General features: G+C 42.4%; 1 protein-coding gene across 1 annotated transcript in view; it reads right to left on the bottom strand.

Moving 5' to 3' along the window:
• Nucleotides 1-1963: 1963 nt before the first annotated feature.
• LOC149288785 (chloride channel protein 1-like) overlaps nt 1964-18395 on the bottom strand; it is a 47804-nt gene continuing 31372 nt past the window's right edge. The window contains exons 7-21 of the mRNA XM_089491464.1: nt 16504-16582; nt 16217-16342; nt 15347-15431; nt 15028-15129; nt 14723-14807; nt 13765-13914; nt 13176-13245; nt 12368-12478; nt 11863-12076; nt 8137-8270; nt 7147-7346; nt 5632-5667; nt 5263-5367; nt 5092-5178; nt 1964-2251 (exon numbers count right to left, since the gene is read on the bottom strand). Coding sequence (XP_089347590.1) covers nt 1964-2251; nt 5092-5178; nt 5263-5367; nt 5632-5667; nt 7147-7346; nt 8137-8270; nt 11863-12076; nt 12368-12478; nt 13176-13245; nt 13765-13914; nt 14723-14807; nt 15028-15129; nt 15347-15431; nt 16217-16342; nt 16504-16582 — 1872 coding nt within the window. The remainder of the gene's footprint in view (nt 2252-5091; nt 5179-5262; nt 5368-5631; nt 5668-7146; nt 7347-8136; nt 8271-11862; nt 12077-12367; nt 12479-13175; nt 13246-13764; nt 13915-14722; nt 14808-15027; nt 15130-15346; nt 15432-16216; nt 16343-16503; nt 16583-18395) is intronic.

Raw genomic sequence — 18395 nt, forward strand, 5'->3', positions numbered from 1 at the left:
TATTCTAAATATACAGTATCTCCAAAATTAAAAAAAAAAAAGAAAGATACCAAGAACCCCCTTCCTTAGATCATCTATTTAAATCAATCAGGACCATAGCTTTAAATTTATAAATAAAATACATTTCTTTTTTTTTTGTCTTTCCGTTTAATAAAATCTCCCCGCTGCAAATATTTATGCACCAAATATGAACCAGCAAAAAATTTAATTTACTTGGATCTCTGTTATGTTTTTTTTTTGTTTTGTTATATTGCGTATATGTTCAGCGATCCCGTTATTTGGAGATCTTGTTGTTCTTCCAATATACTGAAGACGTCAGGGACCTTCGAATAAATATATTAAATTGTTACGCTGTCGCGTGAATTTACTGCCGGGAGAAAAACAGGAGCCAGCAACCGAGCCGCAGAAAACAAGATGACGTGATTATTACGCCCCATGTGATACACGAGTTTTAATAAAAGCAGCACAAATTAATTACTGTATTTATCATAAAGATAACACCTTTTATTCTACATCGGGTTGGAAATCTGTTTTTAGGTACAGAAAGCTGGGAAAAAGGGTTGACCCTTATTTTGGTAAATATGATACCTATATCGTCTAACTGAAGTATAATAGATTGCAAGCTTTGGAGACTATCTAGTGTTCTTCTATACTGAAGAAGAGATCTAGATATTCCCAAAAGCTTGCAATCTATTATACCTCCGCTGCTATTGGTTACCAAAATATATGTGAACCGTTTCTCCTGCTGTAAAGACTCAGACCTTAATCAGTCGTTGGTCTCGTCTTAGAATCAGGAGCCGTATGTCTATCCCATGCATGTTTAATCCCCTCACTGTATTACCCTCTACCACCTCTGCTGGGAGAATGTTCCACTTATCCACCACCCTCTCAGTAAACTACCCCTCTAGTTTAGACTTCTTGTTCTAAGAAAAGAAGGAAGAAGGATTTTCTTTTAGAAAAAAAAAGATTGTTTCAGGCGTATAGACAGTAATAATTTATAAAAAATTTTAATTAGCACAATTGGTGTTTAATCCACTTAATTATAAGAGGAATTATGTAATTTACCCAGTAATGTGATTACGCTCCCCAAATGTCCGCTGAGACCATCATGCCGTGTCCGTTTTAATTACTTTCTTGGAAAACACAGATTTCAGTATCTCTGGAGTGTCAGCGGCGGCATCTGTATCACAGTAATTTTGGAGTACTTTGAACTTCACTTTAAGTCAGTTGCTTCAGACCGGGCAGTGTTTCCAGGAATTATTCTCTATCGGTCTGACTGATGGACAAAACCTTATATTACACCCTACAGGGTAACCGAACAATTCTATAAATACAAAATACTGAATTATTGACCTGACCCAGGAATTTCTGCTTTGATTAAGCCTTCCTCCGAAAATAAGACACGCGGAAGAACGGTGACGTCTGTAGGACGTCATTACCAGAATGGTTACTGGTTGGACTTATTATTGATATGAAGATCACGTCTTGAATCATTAGACACAACGAGAACCTGGGGCTAAATGACTAACGCAGAGTCATCACAGCATGTAACGTGGGATTCTTGGGGGTCTCTGGTCGGTGCTTTGCTCAGATGAATGGTTGGAGATCATCGGTGATGTAAAAGCACCAGAGAATGGTGAGTAAAGCCTCAGCTTCTAGGTAGGTTGCTTGCCCTGTGTGCTCTGTCTTCATGGTAGACATATTGAAAGTGATACAAAGTAACAAGATTCTTCAAGCTTCTGAGTAGCAGGATACAGGGTAAGCATGTACTTAATGTAAGTATATGAATGGGCCAAAAACACCCTGTGTAGAAGCTTGTGGCATCCGCTGACATCTATTGACATCTGTGCAGTAAGTAGTGTCCAAAGCAGTGCTAGTACCAATAAATAAAATGTATCCTGACCATCTGTGACTGATACCAGGTATCACATTCTATCGCACTGCAGCTGTCTCGCTCAACAGGTTACAGTGGAACATCATCGTCGCTTTGATCTGACGTCGCTCGGAAGTCTTTGAGGATCTGTGATACGTTCTCTGACCCCTGACCCGACAGGTCGTCCAGCTCTGAGTCTGGTGTTGCGAGGGTGGTGGGGTCGTCAAGGAGCATGGAGGGGTCTGGGGATGGAGGAGCTCTTGCTGGTTGTCTCTGGGATTTCTTCAGAGATAAACTACGGCTGGCATCACGAAAACTGGCGAAAGGAGGGCGCAGACGGACTCCAGATTGAGCCGTGCCTTCTATCGCTTTCTGAAGCTGTAAAAGACGATCAACAGTATAGTGGGGCATCAATATACAGAGTGGGTCTGAGATGTCATTATTATTACACCATTTCAATAAGAACATAATCTGCAGAGGCTGTTTCTATGGAGAACACCATCATGTAACCATTCATTCGGGTCCTTTGTTTCTGTCTCATTTCCCTTTTCATCATCTCTTCACTTCCCCACTAACCCATCTGTAATAACCTTCCAATGGAGTGGTAACTAAACCAGACAAGTGCCGCGTTGGGTTTCACTTTGTAGCTGTGGAGCTGAGTCCGTCAGTTGAGTTGACCATGTGAGTCGGTGGTTGAGAATGTCACGGGATTCTGTCCATCGAGTCTTAGCCATCAAGTCAATTAGTCTTACTGAGTTTCATAAAGGTATGAGTCCTCCTAAGATGGCAGTCATTTAACTTCGTCAGTCGTCAACTTTTCAAGTAAAAGCCAACTCAACATTTTTCTAGTTGACGAACCTGGATATGAGTTAGACATTTCGGTCTAACTTGCTTGAGTTCGCTATGCAAAACCAACTCAGACTAACTTGACATTTAGTGACTAGACCCATCTGTTGACCCATTGGCTACCCAACTCTCATTCCGCCATGTCTTCACCGCACTAAACATGATCAGGCACACGTTATTTAGCAACTTGGAGTCATTTGCATCTGTAGAAGCCCCCCCCCCCATGTAAGGACCAATTTCTTTTGAAATCGCCTTAAAACAAATTCTACAGATACAAAGAAACATTACGATTCCTTGACAAACAGCCCTAAAATTATCTCTCACACCCCATTTACCTGCATTGAGATTCTCAGCGGGTTTATTATAGAGTTTCAAGCAAAAAAAGCCATATTTAATGTGCTTTACTTTATAAATAGCACCCGCTTTTTATACAAGAACAACAAGAACAGACTGACCCAGGCAGACTAAAGAATACATTTACTTCTGTTAGGACTTGTGACCAATCGGTGCTATTTTTATACTCGTTTTGTGCGGTCAAAAAGAACGATACAGAACATTTATTACCTAATTATTAAAAAAAAAATCCATTATTATAAATAATTAAACCATCTGCAGTATGAATCAAGATCACGCTGTATTATCCGAACCAAAGCTCTGGTTGCACCTAAACCCCGTATTACAGCTTATTAAAACTGTACCGCTTGTTACGGTACGCTACCGTTCAAAGGTTTGGGGTCACTTAGAAATATCCTTGCTTTTAAAAGAAAATAAAAATTTCTCCATTAAAATAACATGAAATGGATCAGAAATGAAGCGCAGACGGGGTTAATGTTGTAAATGACTATTGTAGCTGGAAACGGCTGATTTTTAATGGAATCTCTTCATAGGCGTACAGAGGCCCTTTATCACTCCCATCACTCCTGGGTTCCAATGGCCCTTTATCACTCCCATCACTCCTGTGTTCCAATGGTCCTTTATCACTCCCATCACTCCTGTGTTCCAATGGCCCTTTATCACTCCCATCACTCCTGTGTTCCAATGGCCCTTTATCACTCCCATCACTCCTGTGTTCAAATGGCCATTTATCACTCCCATCACTCCTGTGTTCCAATTGCTCTTTATCACTCCCATTACCCCTGTGTTCCAATGGCCCTTTATCACTCCCATCACTCCTGGTTTCCAATGGCTCTTTATCACTCCCATCACTCCTGTGTTCTAATGGCCCTTTATCACTCCCATCACTCCTGTGTTCCAATTGCTCTTTATCACTCCCATCACTCCTGTGTTCCAATGGCACGTTGTGTTCGCTGATCCAAGTTTAAATTTAAAAGGCTAATTGATGGTTAGAAAACCCTTTTTTTGCAATTATGTTACAGCCAGAAATTTCCTTGTTTTCCATGAAAACAGCTCAGTGACCCCAAACTTTGTATTTGCCACATTCAAGGCGCTCCAGGCAGAGTAAGAACTCATCAGGTTATGAGCATACAATAAAATGACTATTCTTACTTTTTTTATTGTTATCTTCAGATTTGGGATGGTATTAGTGAATGTTGTATATGGTGGATACTCGATACGGCAGCCACGCGTAGATCAGAGGCCTCCAACCTTTAATTAACCAGATTCTAGTTCTGATTAAGGAGGGAGAAATTTTGAGAGCTGCCATGAAAATTTTTTTTGAATCATATTTTCGTCTGAGGGTTTATAGAAACATCCTAAACCTCTCGTTTCCTCCAGACGCTCAAGAGCTTCTTAATTATTGCAAGATAGATACCAGCAAGCTACATGTCGGAGGCTCATCATACAGAAACGCTGTCATCTCTTGCTGGGAAAATAGAAGCGTCTGGGTTTCTTTTTCTATTTATGAGATGGGTTGTAAATTTTGTGTATTACAAACTTCCTGTGATCTGGGTTATTAGTTTTGTTGCGCAAGTTTATTCTTGTACCATAATTGTCTCAGGTGCACAGAACAACACACGTTGCTCTTTCATGATAAATATTTTATGGTCTTTTAGATTTAGTGCTCGTAAAACAGAGACCTGTTACCATAGGGGCAACATACGTACATAAAACTCCTTTATTCCATACGTTGAGGCTTAGCTGGAGTTCACTAAGTTAGAACTGGTTTACCGGCGGCCATTACCGATCCTTATGGTGAAATGTATTGACGAGCGTTTCAGAAATGGAGATAATGGAGCGTGATCCAAGAAGGTGAGGTGGAGCTGTGATCTGCTACTACAAGAAGGTGGTTTGTGGCAAGACTACCAAGAGGGGTAATTCAGATCCACCACAGATGGTGTCACCAAGTCATGTAAAGTTTACTCGCTGATCTCACACTTGCCTTCTTCTACACATTACCCTACATGTGCCCTCACCTCTTTCAGAGCAATGACACCTTTGAGTTTTCCGCCGCTGGTGATGTACGCGTGACTGATGCCAAGCAGCGAGAAGAGAGTGTGCGTCTGCAGGAGGAGAAAGACAGCGTGAGACTCGTAACGTGAAGAAACTATGAGGAACACAGGCGGGTTACGCGGTCTTAACCTCACCTTATGCAAAGATGTCCTCTCCACCAACTGGAATGGTGATGGGTCAATCAGGCAGCTGTCAAATGAAGCTGGTTTCCCGAGTTCCTGCTGCTCCCACAAGGCTATCTGTAAATATTAAAACTCCCCGTCAATGGTAAGGTTTATCCGGTCTTCACCCTGCCCTCACAGCCTGTGTCTGGTGGTATCTATATGATCTTCTACAGCTACAAATTGTATCATTGAGTCTAGTCTAGTGAAAGAGGCTACGTAGTTCCAAACATTCGACTCTTAAAGGGTTTAAACACGGTTGCCCATGTTTCCTTTGGGTAACCATTCCATCTTCCCAAACCCTTCTATTCTAGGTGGCTTCTATTGCTCTTCTGTCCTCACCTCCTCTGGTGTCATGGTGTCTTCAAGTTCAGGTTCCTGGGGAGAGATAAGAAGGCAGTCATCGTATATCGGAGCACTGCTTCCCCATGCCATGTGCTCTCCACAAAGCCTCTAAGATATATTGCCCACAAGTGACATAATCCTTCCCATGGAGACTCCTAAATGACCCAAACGCAACCTCCTTCCCCCCTAACTTGTGGCGGATCTTCTGGAATGGCCTCCTCGGAGCTGCAGAATATCCTCTGAATTGCTGAGCGAAACCTGATACAAAAGCTGGCTGAAAAAGAAAAAAGTTTAATGATAGAAACATCTCAGGAGGAGCCGAATGGAATCATAATCACATCAATACTTTATTAATACCTTAAACATTTGTATGCTGACCCCCCCAATAAAACAGAGAAACATAATTACCGATTACCGTAACATCGCTTACAAACAAAATCTCTTAAAAAAGCAACTTTTCTGGGCTCCTGGGATTTATCCAGTAATCTGTAAGTGATATTGATACTTTAATCTGATACATACATTTGTATCAAACCAGTGTGTTGGGTTCTGATGTCAGCAGAGTTACAGAATGGCAGAGCAGTGAGGGGTATTACCTGGCAGTGGGGGTATTACTGGCAGTGGGGGTATTACCTGGCAGTGGGGGTATTACTGGCAGTGGGGGTATTACCTGGCAGTGGGGGGGTATTACCTGGCAGTGGGGGCATTACCTGGCTCTGGGGGGACGTTTGTGGTCTCAGCCGAACTCTTTGGGTTGATTGATCCATTACACTCTTCTACAAGCTGTTAAAATAAGAAGTATATCAGTGTGTAATAATGATAAACAAGACTTCTTAGATATATATTAGATAGACAGCCTTAGATAGGAAACGCACATACACTACCTCACAAAAGTTTGGGGTCACTTAGAAATGTCCTGGTTTTTGAAAGAAAAGTACATTTTATCCATTAAAATAACATGAAATGGATCAGAAATCCAGCACAGACGGAGTTAATGTAAATGACTATTGTAGCTGGAAACTCCCATCACTCCTGTGTTCCAATGGCCCTTTATCACTCCCATCACTCCTGTGTTCCAATGGCCCTTTATCACTCCCATCACTCCTGTGTTCCAATGGCCCTTTATCACTCCCATCACTCCTGTGTTCCAATGGCCCTTTATCACTCCCATCACTCCTGTGTTCCAATGGCACGTTGTATTCGCTGATCTAAGTTTAAAAGGCTAATTGATGGTTAGAAAACCCTTTTGTAATTATGTTACAGTCAGAAATTTCCATGAAAACAGCGACCCCAAACCTTTTAACATTAGTGCATGTGATATTATACACACTGTATATTTATAGTTGTGCCGCTAGCCAGGAACCCGGCAGCCGTGGCTGGTAACCCAACTGAAGGGATCTACGGGTCAAACACTGTTTAGCCTCATTGATGCCTAGAAACATATATGGGGATAACTGTCCCTTTAAATGTGACCGTAAGCCTCCGTTATTCCTCCTTTTGTATCATTGTCACCTCTTTCTTTACTTCCTCTTCTATCACCGTCTCTTCTTCATCCACATACCGGAAGGAGTCCCTCTTGCCCGATGGGTCTGTTGACCTCTGACCTTTGTAGGGGGGAGACGCAAGACGAAGCCTCCTCTCCCGGCTTAAGATTCTCTCCAGCAGATCAACTATTTCCGATCTCTCGATGGACCCCAGCAGCACCATGCACTCTGCGGGAGAGGATTTCATTAGTTAACGATGATCACATGACATCCAGAATAGATTCGTTAGTCTGCGGATGGACAACGAGGGATAATAGGTCTTTATGAGACCCCGGCGGGCTGTACGCCTGCAGCGGTGCAAAGTGTAAAGCACATCTATGAACGTATCTGTCAGTCTACGTATTACAGGGGTTATCGAGGTAGAGCAACGGCGACACAATAGCAATATTATTATTAATTATAATAATAATTAGGAAAGGTATTTCAGTGCCTGCGGCTCCAAAAATGTGATTTACAGCAGATCTGCCACTTCAGAAACCCTACGTTCTATAATTCTTTACAAATATAGAATCTGACGGCAGATAAGAACCAGCTTTATACATGTCGGCATCAGAGGGACCGCCCACTGATGTCAGAGGACCGCCCACCTGCATCAGCAGGACCGCCTACCTGCACCCTGAAAAGGTAGGGTTCCGGGTAGCTGGGCCTGGATGTTCCCGGGTATGCCGGCCGCACACTACATGAGCATCAAACCGCAAGGTGCAGCCTGTCATATCCAGCCATCGGTCATGCTTACAACATTAGACGGCCTCCGACCTTAAAGTGCCAGAGCCACTGCTGCCAGGCACACGGATCTCTGTACTTAATGTGCAATCAATTAGCAGAATAAGTGGAGGGGACGGGAAAACACTTTGGGGTCAAATGCCTTAAAATAAAGGCTTTTGAACAGAAATTTATTATTAAAGAGAGATGGGATGGTGGTTGGGAGTGAATATCACTGGGGAATGAGGAGCGTTACCTGCCGACTCCACTAGGGGCAGAGTTTTGTGCGCACAGCTCTGCAGGATGCTCAGTAGGTCTCCGTAGGTGCAGCGGGACGACACAAAGCGGATCTCTCTCACCATGATATCTTCTACAAAAATGTTATATTTACTGCGGAAGAAAAAAAGATGGGTTTTCAGATTTCAATGCATAGGATACATCAGTTATAATATATATGATATTCCAGATAGAATGCACAGAATATAACAGAATGTATATGATATTCCAGATAGAATGCACAGAATATAACAGAATGTATATGATATTCCAGATAGAATGCACAGAATATAACAGAATGTATATGATATTCCAGATAGAATGTACTAGAATGTATATGTTATTCCATATAGAATGCACAGGATACATCAGTTAGAATGTATATACTATTCCATATAGAATGCACAGGATATATCAGTTAGAATGTATATACTATTCCGTATAGAATGCACAGGGCACATCAGTTAGAATGTATATACTATTCCGTATAGAATGCACAGGATACATCAGTTAGAATGTATATACTATTCCGTATAGAATGCACAGGATACATCAGTTAGAATGTATATGTTATTCCGTATAGAATGCACAGGATACATCAGTTAGAATGTATATACTATTCCGTATAGAATGCACAGGATATATCAGTTAGAATGTATATACTATTCCATATAGAATGCACAGGATATATCAGTTAGAATGTATATACTATTCCGTATAGAATGCACAGGATACATCAGTTAGAATGTATATACTATTCCGTATAGAATGCACAGGATACATCAGTTAGAATGTATATACTATTCCGTATAGAATGCACAGGATACATCAGTTAGAATGTCTATACTATTCCATATAGAATGCACAGGATATATCAGTTAGAATGTATATACTATTCCATATAGAATGCACAGGATATATCAGTTAGAATGTATATACTATTCCATATAGAATGCACAGGATATATCAGTTAGAATGTATATACTATTCCGTATAGAATGCACAGGATACATCAGTTAGAATGCATATACTATTCCGTATAGAATGCACAGGATACATCAGTTAGAATGTATATACTATTCCGTATAGAATGCACAGGATACATCAGTTAGAATGTCTATACTATTCCATATAGAATGCACAGGATATATCAGTTAGAATGTATATACTATTCCATATAGAATGCACAGGATATATCAGTTAGAATGTATATACTATTCCATATAGAATGCACAGGATATATCAGTTAGAATGTATATACTATTCCGTATAGAATGCACAGGATACATCAGTTAGAATGCATATACTATTCCGTATAGAATGCACAGGATACATCAGTTAGAATGTATATACTATTCCGTATAGAATGCACAGGATATATCAGTTAGAATGTATATACTATTCCGTATAGAATGCACAGGATATATCAGTTAGAATGTATATACTATTCCGTATAGAATGCACAGGATACATCAGTTAGAATGCATATACTATTCCGTATAGAATGCACAGGATACATCAGTTAGAATGTATATACTATTCCGTATAGAATGCACAGGATATATCAGTTAGAATGTATATACTATTCCGTATAGAATGCACAGGATATATCAGTTAGAATGTATATACTATTCCATATAGAATGCACAGGATATATCAGTTAGAATGTATATACTATTCCATATAGAATGCACATGGCACATCAGTTAGAATGTATATACTATTCCATATAGAATGCACAGGATATATCAGTTAGAATGCATAGCATATCCCAACTAGAATTCAGAAGGTGCATCGGCTGAAATGTGTAAATTGACCCGGTCAAAATATACAGGAAAGAGAAAAATGTTCGAATTTTCTGCGTTCCTAATAAATGCACGCGACAGCAAACGGCAATTCAGACCAGGAAATGTTTATAAAACAGGATTATTTCATATAACTGGGTTACTGCAGACTATTCATTTATCTCGGGCCGGCACTTTACACACCTGGTGTCTAAGAAACCAATAAATAAAATCACAAGGAAAAGGGAGAATTAAAAATTCCTCGGTTCTCGGGAAACCATCTGCTCTAAAAGATATTTTTTATCCTCCTTTTCATAACTGAAATAATTTTGCTGCATCTTAGAAAGCTGATCTCTTCCAGTTACAGAAACGGAGGAACGCAGTTTATATGACGCTTTGCCCCGTTCCACCTGCCAGGTTCCTTTTCTCCCCGTCGCTCCTGTCCCGAGTATCTCTCTCTTTGGGAAGAGGTTCCCGCGAGCATTAAGGAAATTTCCCAATTTGCTGGATTATAAAAATCCAAACTTTGGATGTTAATGAAAGAAAAAAAAAAGAAAAAGATGAATATAAGACGACTCTACTGGAAAAAAATCACACTTACACTCTGCCACTCACTCACACGCACACTTACACTCTGCCACTCACTCACACGCACACTTACACTCTGCCACTCACTCATACGCACACTTACACTCTGCCACTCACTCACACGCACACTTACACTCTGCCACTCACTCACACGCACACTTACACTCTGCCACTCACTCATACGCACACTTACACTCTGCCACTCACTCACACGCACACTTACACTCTGCCACTCACTCATACGCACACTTACACTCTGCCACTCACTCACACGCACACTTACACTCTGCCACTCACTCACACGCACACTTACACTCTGCCACTCACTCACACGCACACTTACACTCTGCCACTCACTCATACGCACACTTACACTCTGCCACTCACTCACACGCACACTTACACTCTGCCACTCACTCACACGCACACTTACACTCTGCCACTAACTCACACGCACACTTACACTCTGCCACTCACTTATACGCGCACTTACACTCTGCCACTCACTCACACGCACACTTACACTCTGCCACTCACTCACACGCACACTTACACTCTGCCACTCACTCACACGCACACTTACACTCTGCCACTCACTCATACGCACACTTACACTCTGCCACTCACTCACACGCACACTTACACTCTGCCACTCACTCACACGCACACTTACACTCTGCCACTCACTCATACACACACTTACACTCTGCCACTCACTCACACGCACACTTACACTCTGCCACTCACTCATATGCACACTTACACTCTGCCACTCACTCATACGCACACTTACACTCTGCCACTAACTCACACGCACACTTACACTCTGCCACTCACTCATACGCACACTTACACTCTGCCACTAACTCACACGCACACTTACACTCTGCCACTCACTCATACGCACACTTACACTCTGCCACTCACTCATGCGCACACTTACACTCTGCCACTCACTCACGGGCACACTTACACTCTGCCACTCACTCACGCGCACACTTACACTCTGCCACTCACTCACACGCACACTTACACTCTGCCATTCACTCATGCGCACACTTACACTCTGCCACTCACTCATACGAACACTCACACTCTCCCACTCACTCATATGCACACTTACACTCTGCCACTCACTCATAAGCATACTTACACTCAAGTGAAAATGGTACATGAGGTTTCAACAGTCAAACAAAGAGCAAAAACTCTTTGTTTTACTTAAAGAGTACTTATAGCAAATAGTAAGGAGGGCGTAAAAAAAGAGCAGTTTATCTGTAACCTGTAACCTGGATTAACCAAATATATACCAAGACGTGCGGTTCGGGTCGTCTCACCTGACGTGACATGAAGACAGATCCGGGAGGTACGGCAGTCTTTTAACCTGAATGATGGAATCGTATAAACTTGGCTGGAGGTTCTGGGCAACGACGTTCGCCATGATGACGGAAATAAGCATAGGAAGGATATGAGAGATCTGCCCCGTCAGCTCGAAGCAGATAACGGCAGTGGAGACCGTGTGAGTGACGGCCCCCGTGAGGGCAGCGGCCCCTGAAAGATTGTAATTATATTTAGCGGACTCCATGGTGCTGCTGCAGCAATGCCAGAGAATTTAACAATTACATTAATTACTCAATATTAACAAATGTAAGGCATGCCGGTCCACGGGGAAAAGGCTGGTGAGTTTGCCATCTATTGTTATCCCAGGGAGGTCTCTCTTCCCCCAAAAGGGACACTTCAGCTATGACAATATAACGAACCAAATATAACCAACCCGACCAATTCACTATATATTGCTTCATATATATATAAGACAGGTAGGGCTGAACTCCGCGCTCTCACCAATAACTGCGTAGCCGCCAGGTAAGATTTTGTAGACAATTTCGTCAAACTCAATCCCGCTGGGGAACAGAAACGCCATCAACTCTCCAACTATTCTTCCAAACGCAGCCCCTAGAAAATATACAAAGAGCAAAAACATAATAAATCCCAACAGTGATCACCAACCACCCTCCAGTTATACGGACGGAAAGTCTGTTTACTACTCTGATGCAATTCTGTTACATGACCCGACTCTACACATGACATCATGAAATTACTAATGAGTGCATTAACTGGACGTTCCAGCCAGCAGTGTCTCCATTAAATTTATTACATATCGTCAAAGAACTTTCTCAGGCTAAAGGGCTCAGAAAACTCTTAACGTCTATACCCAGGTGGACAACTGGCCTTTTGCACCGTCTGCAACAGCGACTTTTATCACTCCCATCACTCCTGTGTTCCAATGGCCCTTTATCACTCCCATCACTCCTGTGTTCCAATGGCCCTTTATCACTCCCATCACTCCTGTGTTCCAATGGCACGTTGTGTTCGCTGATCCAAGTTTAAGTTTAAAGAGCAGTTGATGGTTAGAAACCCTTTTGCAATTATGTTACAACCGGAAATGTCCTTGTTTTCAATGAAAACAGCTGAGTGACCCCAAACTTTTGAACGGTAATAACGGTATTATTGGAAATAAGGCTGGAGTAGAGCTTTAAGATATGCGTAGGAGGTCAACAGTCTCACTGCAAGACTCTTCCTTGAAGATCTTGGGATCTGCCATTTATTTCACTTTTTTAGTATGCTTAAAATTATTCCCCTATTCACTCACCAAGAACAAACACCGGCATGAAGGCTCCACATGGTATCGGCATTGTGGTAGCGACCACAGACATCAGGAACTGGAAAACATTTCAAGTCAGTTTAGTATTCCGTTAAATAATCTATGCTTCTACACAAATGAGCCAACCAACGATACACTTAATGTGTGAGTACAGACAGACCTAGACTGGCCATCCGGCACACACTCCAGCGGAAGATCAGGCGCTGTAGTGTGTGGCCGCCGACTGGATATCCCCAGCCACGCACTGCATGAGCAAAAAAATGTAGTGTGCAGCCGTGCATATCCACATGTCAGCCACGCTTATGCCATCAGGCGGCGAGTGGCCTTAAAGTGGTAGGGCAACTTCTTCGCCTGTCTGGCACTGTATGCCGTTGTCTTATTTTTCAGAGGGTCTGAATGTATAGTATGTATAAGTATGTTAAAACATGTTAAGAGTCCTGAGAATCTTTTCTAATACAACTGTTAGTTTATTTCCTCCAATAACGTAACAAAAATATTACAAAAATATCAAGGTTTGATGTTCCTTATCTACCAGCTTTAGAAAACATGTCAGAAAATCCTCATTAGAAATGTTTACCTTCATGATGAAAAAGAGGGGAAGAGTGACAAAGACACTGATGTTTGGGTGGATGAAGGCAGCGGAACGTCCAAGGACTGAGGTGTCCCCCGTATGCTTGGTCCACGTGTGGTTATCAAACAAAACACTGATACTTTCCCGAGGCATAAGCTGGAAAAACATCCATGTGTAGCACTCACTGACAGTGCGGCAAAAGGAGAGACAAACAAACGGAGCAAAAACAATAGACAGTCCAGAGACGCCAAGAAAGCGACGAGCAACGCGTGCAGACAGGAAAGACGCAGAGCAGACAAAAACAGAAACAAAAATAAAGCTAGCCAGATCATCAGGTAATCGGGACTAAACCTTGTTTGAGGTTCTACATCCTTCACCCTGTCTGAGATCCTTCCTATCCCCTTTCTTCACTCTTTCTGAGATTCCACCTGTCCACATTCTCCATCTTGCCCGAGATACTTTGTGTCCACATTCTCCATCTTGCCTGAGATACTTTGTGTCCACATTCTCCATCTTGCCCGAGATACTTTGTGTCCACATTCTCCATCTTGCCTGAGATACTTTGTGTCCACATTCTCCATCTTGCCTGAGATACTTTGTGTCCACATTCTCCATCTTGCCTGAGATACTTTGTGTCTACATTCTCCATCTTGCCTGAGATACTTTGTGTCCACATTCTCCATCTTGCCTGAGATACTTTGTGTCCACATTCTCCATCTTGCCTGAGATACTTTGTGTCCACATTCTCCATCTTGCCTGAGATACTTTGTGTCTACATTCTCCACCCTGTCTGAGGTCCTCCCCGTCCACTTTCTCCACTCTTTCTGAGATTCTCCATGTCTACTTTCTCCACTATGAGATTCCACCTGTCCTCATTCTCCACCCTATCTGAGATCCTTCCTCTGCCACACTTTTCTCTCTGATCTCTCCAGCTTAACATACAAAACTATGACTTTTCAGTTACCTCTCCTGCCATGAACTGTCCGAATCCTGGTGGGAAGGTTAGCGTCGCAATACAGAAGGTGATAACCGCTGGGTAAATGAGACGACTTTTGGAAAAAATCAGAAGGATAAGTGATCAGACACAAGGAAATTTATAGAATAAAGTCATGAAGAGCCATCGACAATCATGGCTTTTCCGGTGACGAAGCTACGATAATTAGGTTATGTGTAATATTATACATTCGTGCGCATGTTCTATTAGTAATAAATCACGAGATTCTAAGCCTCTTTTCAGTTTGTAAGACTCCCAAGGTAGGTTTTACTTACTAACGGCTCAAAAAATTGCTCACGGTTTTGTTCCGCCGGATTCCCAACACCACTTGGCGGTTCAGATAGACGAAAAAAGCTCCAAGAAATCCACAGCAAATACTGCATAGAAATTACATGCAGTTACAACGAGTTTAATGCCTGACAAATCAGTAACGGATATCATTTCGGATTTCATCTATAATGATATTGTACACATAATGATATCATTGATGATGATGATGATGATGATGATGATGATATAAGTTAACTTATACTAAATGTAAGGTGGTGAACACCAATTGCAATAAATGTATAAATGTATTCAGTAGATTCATACCCAATCACTGCAAATGCAGGCAGCTCCTGGAGGTCAAAAGGAAACTCCATGCGGAAGTTGGTGCGAAAGAGCGCAGTGATGGTGACTGGGAAAAAAAAAAAACCAATACAGCTTTGAGGACTTTTTTTTACTTTTTACCAAATAAATTAAGCAGTTTATTCTTATAAACTTCTATGAGGAACACAAGCAAAGTAGTCGAGAAACCATAAGGATTATCTCTCCGCTCTTCTCCCCAATATGTCCTCAAGACCCGCAGCATGAGGTCTCTGTCCTAAGTCCGGCTGGTGAAAGTTGGACTTCATATTTTCGTTGGGTTCAGAGCAAAAAGACGTAAACGCGACAAACCGCAATCAGGGCTGGTTTATGATAATGAAAGTAGTCTTTGCCATTTAAATGAAGGGTCTAGCCCCAACAGTTATTTTTTTATTAATGCATGCTGGGGCCAATTTTGGAGCCTTCTTTAGTTATTGAAGTCGCCTCTACTGGAACCAAGACGTGTAAGCTGGAAGCTCAGTAGCCATCATATAAGTGAATGACAAAGGCTACTCCCATTCACTAAACTGGGGGTTCTAAAGAGCTTGCGCGAGAAGCATACTCAGGTATGCTCCTTGCTTTCAGTGGAGGCAGCTGGGGGAGGAGCTTAATGAGAGAGGTTTCAATGACTTCACTGATTTGTAAGCAGTAAAGGTCCACCAAGATGGACTCTAATATACAATGAAACTGGAAATAGAGCTGGAGAAAGTATACCAATACATGCAATAAGGTACTCTTCTCTAGGTCCAATCCAGATCTGCCCCCCTTTTAAAGTAAGTTGGCATATTATATGAGGAAAAGAGAACACGAAGGGTTAAAGAACAAACATCCACCAACCTGCATCCTTGTTCCATACAGCAAGGACTCGAAATATAAAAGCGCTGAAGGTTGCTGCAAAGAATCCACGCCAATAGTTCCTCACGGCAAAATATGAAGACGTGACCTCAATGCTGAACAACACACCTGTCCAACAATGAAGACAACAACAACACATTACCGCGTAATAATATCGAAGGAGCGTTCAAAAACACATATTGGGTCAAAGAAGGGAAGTTGTGATTACTTGTTAGTTGTGTAATACAGGGAGTGAAGTGCATGACACACAATGGAATTGTCACACTTGCCTCCTAATGGGGTTCCAAAGCAACACCCGACACCAACCGCACATCCCACTGTCAGAACGTCGGTGTAATAATACGCCTGCTACTGAGAGACCGCGGGGAGCACAACAGCCAGGGGAGAGTAAGACCACCAGAATGTCCAGGAGACCACCAACGAATAGCACAGGGATAATAAAGCCAGCCAAAGAAAGAAGAAGAAGAAAATGAAAAATATTGAGATGGAGAGACATTGAGACAGTCAAGGAAATCAGCGAGGAAGGAGAGAGGCGATGAAAATGAGAAGACCAAGTAGATGTCAAGCAGTAGATGGCGGAACCATCTGGTGAAGCAATGGGCCATATATTCATAAAGATCTTGTGGGGCGATCACCGTAGAATCCAATGGAAGATTTGGGCACTTTGCCCAAATATATATATATATATTTATGGCTCATTGAGACCAGAATGGGTGTAAATCGGAAAGAAAAGAAACGGGTAACAGATGAGCAGCCAAAAAAACCCCAGAGAAACCAGTCCAGGCGTTGAAGGTTCCAACGCATTTCCCTGATAGAATCTTGTCCCGAGCAACAGAAGAGGTCCATGGGCATAAGAATGAGGACTCCAAGCAGAGTATCCCAAAGTAAAGAGAGGGTTAATAGAGGGGAGAGACAAGCAGCATCTCTGAAACTGAAAGGTAAGTGCAGAAAACGCTCGAAATAATAGCAAATAAGATATAAAAGCAAAGAGATAAGTTGGGGGGGAGAGAACGGTTTAGACTGGGAGGAAGAGAGGTCCTGCTGGCCAGAGCCAGGGCTGCGACGTGTGATCTGTCTATAGGTTATGATCTTGTATCGTCTCCTAACCTCAACGTTTCAGAAGCCTTAATCCTACCAGGAACACGGGGCACATGTATTAACCCTCTGTGTACCATGCAATGGCAGGTTGATTCTGTGATGTATCCATCCTGTTTAATCCATCTGTTCCTATTTGTGTTGCTGCCGGATCTACAGACAAGCAGTCGGCAAATACTGGGGGTTATGTATAAAATAGTGTAAAAAAAAAAGAGCAATCGGCATGGCGACCGAACGGAGCGTCCCTGGCAATTGCCGCTTTTTACACGTCAGTGTTTGCTGTGTTAGAATTGGTCTAATGAAAGTTTATTGAGGAAGGGACTTCATTAGCATTGCCATAAAGCATCAGCTCAGTGTGGTTGTCTGAGCCGGGGAAGCCAACCTATGGCCCCATTAGCTGATCATTTAGCCGTGACATTGTTCTGGCTCCCCATTTGGAACCTATGGCATATTTATAAAGGGGGGTCCTTTTCTCCTCCTTGTATGGAGGGCATTATGGATGGCAGCACCCTGCGTCTGGCTGGAAGGACAGAATGCGAAGGGTCAGTGAAGGGCTGAAGAGTCACAATAAAAGGTGCAAAAAGGGTTAACATTCAGAGCACTTGCCTCCAAGGGGTGCAGCAAAGCAGCATCCAACCCCCACAGCGCAGGCAGCGGCCAACAGATCCAGACTCCGGAGAGGGTCCTGAGCATACAGTATATATATATATATATATGATGAACTATGGATTTACACGTATAGGACACAAGAGGACACAAGGGCTAAACACAACGGACAATAACAACGGCTGACAAATAAGACGCTCATTCATAGAAAGCACCAATCCCAGCTCTTCCTAAGCAGGCATTAATCCCGTCTATAACCGTAACATATGGTATTAACCCTGGCTGAGGATTGTGGGAGTATGCAAGAGTTGGAGCGCTACAATGTATGCATCCATTACTTCAAGTTATCTCCCCTGGCTGGGTACTGTAGGATCTGTATTACACAAATGCTGGCCAATATATCAAATCATGGCGAAGTTATCTCATACTTCCCCACGGTCCCAGCTTTCAAGGGGCAGTC

This window comes from Sceloporus occidentalis, unplaced genomic scaffold (genome assembly GCF_023333645.1).
Source record: "Sceloporus occidentalis isolate IW3139 unplaced genomic scaffold, rSceOcc1.0.p SCAF_50, whole genome shotgun sequence".
Taxonomy (NCBI): Eukaryota; Metazoa; Chordata; class Lepidosauria; order Squamata; family Phrynosomatidae; genus Sceloporus; species Sceloporus occidentalis.